This window comes from Gavialis gangeticus, unplaced genomic scaffold (assembly GCF_001723915.1).
Source record: "Gavialis gangeticus isolate Ggan-Ray unplaced genomic scaffold, GavGan_comp1, whole genome shotgun sequence".
NCBI lineage: Eukaryota > Metazoa > Chordata > Crocodylia > Gavialidae > Gavialis > Gavialis gangeticus.
Genome location: NW_017729026.1, coordinates 28948319 through 28957444, shown reverse-complemented (window position 1 = coordinate 28957444; position 9126 = coordinate 28948319). Strand labels below are relative to the sequence as shown.

Genomic DNA, 9126 nt, shown 5'->3' with positions numbered 1-9126 from the left:
AGAAGGCTGAGAGGGGACTTGGTAGCAGCTTACTGCTACACTTGGGGAGTATGTTAAGGACTCAGTGAGGAACTGTTCACCAGAGCACCCAAGGGGAAAACCAGGAGTAATGACCACAAACTCCTGGAAGATCGATTCAGGCTAAACATTTGAGAAAAATTTCTTCACAGTCAGGGTGTCCAGACTGTAGAATAAGCTTCCTCCAGAGCTGGTGCAATCACCTACCCTGGAAATCCTCAAGAGGAGACTAGACAGTTACCTTGCTGGGGTCACCTGCCCCCCAGTTATCTTTCCTGCTGGGTGCTGGACCCGATGATCTTCCGAGGTCCCTTCTGGCCTTACAAACTATGAATTCCCTCCACAGATTTCCCAAGCCTCCACTGCTTTGCTTGGAAGCCCATTCCAAAGCTGTACTCATACAACAGTTTGAAAATTAGAAAAGTATGTCTATCTAAGCATGCTCTTAACCAGTTTGTAGTTATTTAGTTTTGAAAGTTAAATACCTCCTCCCCTTTCCTGATATCCACCTCATGACTGTGTTTGTAAATAGTATTATAATCCCTCTCAACCTTCATTTTGGTAAACTAAACTAAGTTTCTTTAATGCCTTCTTGTAAGGACTACAAGGGTACTTTTACACATGCTCTGGGAGTGGGGGGAGCGGTGCTTTAATTAGAGCAGCTCCTAGAGCTGCTTTGATTAAAGTGCCACTGCATCTCATGTAGCAGCATCCCTGCATTTAAATGGCAGTGGGGATGCTTGAACTAAAGTTCGTTCAATGAGCTTTAGTTCAAGTGCCCCTGCCACCATTTTTAAGTGTGGAGATGCTGATACATGAGACACAGGAGGCTGCTGGAGCGTGGTAGTTAATTACCATGCTCCCATGTGCTGTAATTACAGTGTGTTGGAGCAGCTTCTATGCTCATGTACATGCACCCTAAGGTTCTCAGTTTCTTTAACCTTCTTAGTGGCTCTTCTTTGTATTTATTCCAGTTCAAATTCATCATTTTGATCACTGTTCAAACCTTCATGCAGCATTCTAAATGGGGTCTTGCAATGCTTTGTTCTGTGGTATTGGCACTTGCTTGTCTCTCTTGAGTATAACCTGCCTAGTACGCTTTAGAAATGTATTGACTGCATGGTTTCTTGTGGACTGGTTATCCCACAGTCAGCCAGCACACCCAGGTCCCCTTTTTCCTCTGTTGCATCCAGTCTACAACACCCGTCTTGTAACTAAAATTCTTGCTATTAGTCCCTAAGTGTACGATTGCTATGTGGACTGGATTTAGTGTGTGGGCTGTACGTTAGATAGATCAGGTCCACTGCAATGCTCTTGTCTTAAGAGGTCAATTTTCTTGTCATATAAGAGTATTAGACTCACTGCTTTGAACCTTCCTTGGATAAAACCACGTTAGGTTTTATCCTGTTCTTTTTTTACTTCCTGATTGTTCTTTCTTTCAATATCTATTTTAAGTTCTTAAATACTAGCGTCATTCCCTCCCTTATTTTCTAAAGAAAATAGGAGTTTTTTGTCACTTTTAAGTAATAAGGTACCATCCCAATCTGACTGATTTATTCACAATCTGTGATAAAGGAGATTGGTATTTCATGTGCCAGTTATTTCAATATTCTGGGATGAAGATTATCCAGCAAAATGGAGCATCTATTTTGTATAAGACAAGCCAAAAGAGCTTAACTTGTTTTACCTAGAAAAAAGGAAAGTTTAAAGGGAATAGTACTACCTTTTAAAATGCATGATGGGAAGGAGAACTATTTAGGCTAAAAGACACTGTTGGTAGAAGTGTAACTGGGGAATGAGAAAGAGGCTTCTAACCAGCAGAAAGGTGAGAGTATGAAGTAGCATCTCAGTATATGTGGAAGCAAAATACTGATGATGGAGCTTGATCAGTTTAAGACTGGGATCATGGTATGAGGTTGCCTGTAATAGCAGAGATTAGACTTGATGGCTCAGGGAGGGGTCCTTTCCAATCCAATTTTCTATGTTCCTATGACAGAGTTTAAAAAAAAATGTTGAGATTCTTTCCTTCCCCCCAGTAGAAAATATAGGCTTTTTTGTCAGAAAGCCAAGAACACTTGGTTTTCAGCAGCTGAAAACCAAAATACTTTTTCAGTTAATCAGGCACCATCACCGAAGAAAAGAAAAGAGCAAAGACAAGTTTCCACTGAGGCTTGTTTTAATGGAAATTGTTTGAAAAACCCTAACCTGAAACTTCCTCAGTTTACTAAAAACAAACCCTAAACATCTATGAGACGGGAAATGTTGCAATCCCTAAAATACCAGTAGAGAATTGGTATTATTGTGCAACTGAAGGAGATCTTATAAAAAGCTTTGAAAGAAAATAAGGAGTTAGGTTGCATGTGTAGGCCCATTAAATAGAACATCATCTTCAGATAAGTGATGTTGTTTGAGTAAATTGAAAACAACTGTAAGTGGATATAGTTCACTGAACATGACTTTTTAAGGAGCTAATTTAGAATTTTGTTTTGATGTAACAAAGCTCACAGCTCATTAAAATATTTGCTGTGGAAGGCTGGGGTTTGGATTGAAACTTCAAAAAGGCGAACAATCCATCTCCTTGCTTTGCAGTGTAAAATGGACTGATTGCAACTAGATTTTTTGGTTCTTTTACTGTGCACTGGTGCTTTAATCAGACTTCTGGGGACCTCCCATGTTTACTACCTCTTGCTCATTTGCTTCTCAGTCCACTAGTGATGACTCATCAACCATTAACCCGTAAAAGTATATATGCTGTATATGCTGTTCCACAGAGCTCATTGCCTTGTGGTGCTTGTTCTTTAGTAACCTGTAGTGCATGTGTTGAGACAATTCAGTTACAAGAATATCATTTGAGAGGATAGCGCAGGAAGAGCAGATAGAGTCTGAATTTGCTTCTCTTCTGTGTGTTTTTTTCCTCCTTTACATATTACTCTTTTTAAAATCCCTCTTTATCCACCTTTTCTTTTCTCCTGGCACATTCTTTCTCCTTCCTGTGTTTCCCTTTGTAGCACACTCCCACAAAGGTCAATATATATCACTGTCCTTGACTGCACTAGCACAACAGTACACTCTACAAGATTAGCTTGTGTAAGAAATCTCCTTTGCCTTTTGTTTTTGGTGCTGAAATTTCCCTTTGCCTCTACTTTGTAGATAGTGGTTGTCAAGGTGCAGAATGTGTATATGTATAATGACAGTGGAAGGTGCTAAGAAATGTTATGTTTTAATGGAAGTATTTTAATAAAATTGTATGTACTAGGTGTACATTCCTAGGTGTGCGCTGCTTGGAACATTAGACAACATTTTTAAATGCATACCAGTCTATCAGTCTTCTGCGATCTGTTTTAGGTTCTACAAGGTATTTGCAAGGGAAATGGGGTTTGATGAGTTCCATTTGCACTTGAGGCCAGTGCATTTTGAATTTGCATCTCACAAGGAGAAAGCAGACCAGCCCCTACCGGTGTTCATTACAGCTCTCCTGGAAGATGACAGTACTGTGGACAGGTAAACCACAACATTTCAGGGGACAAAGTGTTTCTAGCTAGATCATGACCCAGCGTACCTCTCAGCCTGCTAAGGTCCAAATGCAGGGCTTCACAGACCCTACCTGAGGGACAGATGCAAATCAGTCATGTAGGAACTTAAGAAAGCAAATTGTACAGTGTTTGAGCTTTAAATAACCTTCTAAAATATAACCGTAGTTTCATGAGTAAATCCTAATGTGAAGATGTTCAAGAACACAAGTGGGAAAATACCAAATCTGTGCGCAACATGCGTGACATCAGAACTAAACTGAGGGATCTCTCAAATCTAGGAAAACTGGGGGACAGACAAACAGAGAAATGGGACCTTGAAAAACAGTTACTCCTTCCAAAATTTGCATATGCAGGACTACAAATGGCAGAAAACTCACCTTCCTGCTATGCATTGAGTAACAGCTTCACTTCCTAGCTTCAGTCAAACCTAGCTGCTGCATGGGAGGATGCTGCTTGTGCACTGCCTTTCTTTCCCTTTGACAAGTGGGCAGGTACCAGGAACAGTTTGGCCCTGAACATTTTATAATTGATTTGGCTTCACCTTTACAAAGTTGGTAAATAAAATATTTTTAAAAACAGATTGGGGGTGGTAGGGGACGGGACCATGGGGGAGAGAGAAGTAATATAGGAAAGTCCAATTTTCTTACTAGAGTCTGCACGGGTGCTTTCTATCCCTCCTTCCCAATCATTGGTATCTGGGTACAAACTTAAGAGTCCCCTTCTTTTCTGAACAATAAGCCACTATTCACATCCCCTTCCAAGCCATGTGGAAGACTGACCAGCCCCAAACAAATCTTACAAAAGCAACCAGCTGAATCTTCATTTCAGGTTAATTGAATTTTGTGGATAGTGCCAGGCACTATCTGGGATGGCTGATGTCACAGTCTGGTAGACAGCTCATGTTCCCCAAAAGGTCAGGAACCAATATTTTAAATGATACTTGATCAAATTGGACAAATAGATTTTTTTATCTCTAGTTTAAGCCAACCCTTTGCTTGCCTATGAAGAACTATTGATTCTCCACAAGTTCAGCTGCAAATGTTACAGAATATTTTATTTCTTTCTTGAATATTCCTTAAATCTTTAATAACTTAAAAACTCCTGATTCAAGAAGAAAGGTTAATTCATTCCTGTGCAAAATCCAAATATAAAGGGGGAAAGAGACAGAAAACACAGCAATTCCAGTTTTATCTTCTTATCGTTCAGTCTGGCTCTGATGTGTTCTCTGCTTTCATGGATGATTTTTGCTTTTCTTTCAGATATATTCCATCTAGTTTAATGTTAAGTATCCAGGAGATTGACAATCAAATTGGAAAGTTTAGCTTCCAAACAAGAGAGAGTGTTATTCAGGTGAGCAGCTTTTTTTAAATTTCAAGCAGGAAAAAAATAATGTAGAGCATGTTGTTGTTTAACATTTATATTGCAGTAGCACATAAAGGCCTTATCTAGCCTGGGTTTCATTGTGCTAGGTGCTTTATGTTCCTCTTATAAAATTGATCATTTTGTGCACGTTTCTATGTGTAACAGCAAGCTTTTATTTATTTTTCAAAACTAACCAGATAAATCTCAGTCAACTCCTCTGCGTGAAATCGTGGGCCAAATCCCTAAATCTTTTTGGGAGAAAATTTATTAATGGAGTTTTGCCTGGAAAGGGACTAAATAAGTGAGGATTTGGCCTTTTATTTTTTTTTCTGGAGCACAAAGCAAGGTTTTTCTTAGTGAAAAAAATAAATCTCTTTCCTTTTACGTGCTCCATTGGTAACCTTTAATTTGGTAGTGTTATGCCCAGAAACTTCCTAGCCTTCAAATCTCTCCTCAGAGCCTCATCAGCACAACCCATGCTCAGCAACAAGGTGGCAAACTATTAAGCCATTCCAAAAACAAAAGAGAAAATAAGCAACCTCCTAGCTGTTGCTTGATAGCATCCCTTGGGTCATACCATGTTGTTCAAAACCTAGATTTGTAGATTCCTGGAAGAGCATAAATCTAAATGCAGCTGGGAGACGTGACATCAACATTTAAGCCTGTTTAGATTAAACAGGCAGTGCAGCCCTAAAGAACAATTAATGTCACTTTTGAGATTTAGATAAGATGAGGAAAAAATTGGAGTGATCTCTCTTGGTAAAGTAACCTGCCTGTATGCTATGAATACTTTCATTTTTTTTAACCCTCTTTTAGCTTTTATCCCCATCTGGAGTGCAAAACATGCAGATCGTCCTTGCTTGTCAAGTCGCTCAAAAAAATGCTCTGATAGCTGCTGTTCAGCAAGCCTCATTTTGTCATGTAGCCCAATCTACATATACCCCAGACCTGAAGGTGAGCAGCTTTTATTTCCCCTAATCTTCTAGGCCATGTTTGTGCCAACTAATGTCATTTTACTGTATTTGCTAATGCTGTTGGTGGTTATTTGGTTATTAGTTTTGTTTTACTCTATCATAAAATATAACTACAGTAGTTCTTTACTAATATGAAGAAAAAGTTGGTTTTATTTCAGTGATTTATTTAATGCAGATGTTATTGAGTTAGGAGACCATGAACAGCTGAAAATGCTATAGAAAAGAGATGGAGGGGTGTAGAAGTGAAGATATGCAAGAATGACTGGATAAAATGTACTGTTAGTGCTGTTAGATGAGAAAACATACTTCAAAAATAAAACTAGAGATTTCAAAGAAGACTACATAATGTTAAGGCTGTTCTGACTTGTAGTATTTTTGAGTTTTTTGCAACAGAAGAATGGTTTTATTGCTTTTCTGTACTCAAAAACAAGTGAAAACTAAGAGCTGGCATTTTTTGAGGGGTGCCTCAAGTCCAGAATGGTTGAGAGGATCATAATTTGGTTTTGCAACCCATGAACTTCTGGCACGGTGATAGTTTATCTTGTACCAGCACCTCCTGTCCCTTCTGGAAACAGCAGCACAGATGCTGCTGAGAAAGTAAGTGACTCCCTAATATTACACTGAGATAAAGTCCAATGCCACCTCATGGAGATATACAGTCATCATTTTTACTTGATAGACAGTGTTTTCATTCTGTAGTTAAAGAACTGAGTTTGATAGGTTTTTCTCATTGGGTGCATCTACATGAGATGCTCACTGCACAGTTGTTACTGTGCAGTCATTTAATACTTGCATAACCAAGCACTAAATGACTGCGCAGTAACCGGTATTATTAAGCAGTAGTGTCCTGGCATGGTTGCCTGGTTATAACCTCATTACTATTGTGCAAGAACTCATTACTACTGTGCAGTAGGGCTGTTTGAAGCTTTGGTTGCTGATTCAATTCGGAGGAGATTTGGCCCGATTCAGCGGCCAAACCTTTGAATCTGAATTGAATTGGGAGACCAGTTAAAAGGTCTGAATCGATTGGAACCCTCTGAATTAATTCAAAGATTCAAATATTCGGGCAGTCCCCACTTGCCGGCGCAGGGAACTGGACCTGGGCTCAGTGCTGGTAAGTAGAGGGGTAAAGTGGGGGCTTGAGGAGGAGGAGGGAGGAGACCACGGGGGGACCTCTGCCAGGCTGCATCCCCTGCCTGCTCCCGCCCACTCTCCCAGCCTGGTCAATGGCTACCCTTCCCAGCCCCAGCATCCTGGCACTTAAAGAAAGAAAGAAAAGAAATAAAGCCCTGCACTCACTGGCTGTTGCAGCAGGCATTGAGGCCTTTGGGGGCTTGTGGTAGAGACCCCCATGCAGTGTGGAGCAGTGGGGGGCAGCGGGGATCTCCCCCCTGCGTGGTAGGAACCAGTGACTTGGGACAGTTATTCGAATCACTGAATTGAATCACTGTTCCCCGAATCAGCCGAATCGAAAGCGAATACTAGTTGCTGTGCGCAGGCCTACTGCGCAGTAGCATTACATCATAGCTAATGCCCAGCCATGCTACTACGCACTAGTAATGAGCTACTGTGCAGTAGTAACCAGCTGCTGCGCAGTAAGTGTCTCATCTAGACATATCCATTGTGTCCCAACTTGTTGCAGACTATTTCTGCCTGCTGTTGCACAGCCATGGAGCTTCACAGAGGTATAACTACATGGGCAGCTACCCAGGGATGGCTGCCACACATGAGGGTAGCGGTCACTTTCAATTGCTGCTGCTGACACTGGCAAAACCATGCAGCTGTGTTGGCAGCCATTTTGTTTGTACCTCACCCTGGGGTCACTGCCCAGGGCAGCCATCCTGGTTTTCTTACCATACTTATGCCCCCAGTGTTTCAGCCAGAGCTGGCTACATGTCAGTTATGGATTAGATTATTTGTGTCATGTTTGGTTATATGTGATCCTGGTATATGAACTTGTGAAGTACATGAAGATCCTTCAAGAGGAGAGAGACTAGATGAGCATGAGAAGGGCTTTAAACTAGGTTCACTGGGGGTTGGAGACCAAAGTCCTGAGGTAAGTGGGGAAATGGGTGACCTGGAAGAACAGCAAGCAGGAGGGGGCAGCAGAGATGGTATTCTTATTTTTCCTGAGAAATCAGGGCAATCGACTAGTTACCTTAGGTGCCTGTACATGAATTCATGGAGTCTGGGAAGCAAGCAGGAAGAATTGAAAGTCCTCACACAGTAACAGAACTATGAAGTGATTGGAATAACAGACTTGGTGGGATAGCTTGCATGACTGGAGCACTGTCATGGATGGGTACAAACTGTTCAGGAATGATATAGGCAGGGGAGAAGAAGAGGAGTTGCACATTACGTAGAAGAGCCATATGACTGCTCAAAGTTCCAGTATGAAAATGGAGATAGACCTGTTGAAAGTCTCTGGGTTAGGGTCAGAGAGAGCAACAAGGGTGATGTCATGGTGGTGGTCTGCCATGGGTGACTGGTGCCTCCTGATCCTGGGGGGGTACCCGCAGCTGATTGCCAACCGGGGGGATGTCCCTCAGCTGCTGATTGCCAACCAGGGGGTCCAGTGGCAAAATGGAAGTGCTGCCAGCATTTCTCTCAGTGCCCCCATATTTTTGGGGGGGAACCAGCTGTTGGCCCCTACACCTCAGCTGGTGAGGGCCAATCTCAGAGGGGGCATGTGCCCCCCCATCCCGTGTCTCCCCTATGCATCTCCTATGAAGTCTGCTATAGACCATCTGACCAGGAGGATGTTGTGGATGAGGCTTTCTTCAAAGAGCTAGTGGAAGGTTCGTGATCACAGGCCTTGGTTCTCATGGAGGACTTCAATCACCGTGACATCTGCTGGGAGGGCAGGCCATTTAGGAAGTTTTTAGAGAGTGTTGGGGAGAACTTCCTGGTGCAAGCGCTGGAGCAGCCAACTAGGGGCCACACACTTCTTGACCTGCTGCTCACAAACAGGGAAGAACTGGTGGGGATCTCATGGGCAGGATCCCCTGGGAAGTCAGACTGACAGGGAGAGGAATACAGGAGAGCTGGCCGTACTTTAAAGAAGCCTTACTGAGAGTGCAGGAACAAATCATCCCAATGCGCAGGAAGACTAGCAAGTATGGCAGAATTCCAGCCTGGCTTAGCAGGGAACTCTTCAGTAAACTAAATCACACAAAGGAATCTTATAAGGAATGGAAGCTTGGACAAACAACTAGGGAAGAATGTAAGAGAATTAGTAA

General features: G+C 42.1%; 1 protein-coding gene across 4 annotated transcripts in view; it reads left to right on the top strand.

Annotated features, from left to right (window-relative positions):
• LOC109299620 (transmembrane protein FLJ37396) overlaps positions 1–9126 on the top strand; it is a 218140-nt gene that overhangs the window by 93758 nt on the left and 115256 nt on the right. For all 4 annotated transcript variants that reach the window (XM_019520116.1, XM_019520117.1, XM_019520115.1 and 1 more), the window contains exons 21-23: positions 3364–3519; positions 4811–4901; positions 5730–5867. In XM_019520116.1, coding sequence (XP_019375661.1) covers positions 3364–3519; positions 4811–4901; positions 5730–5867 — 385 coding nt within the window. The remainder of the gene's footprint in view (positions 1–3363; positions 3520–4810; positions 4902–5729; positions 5868–9126) is intronic.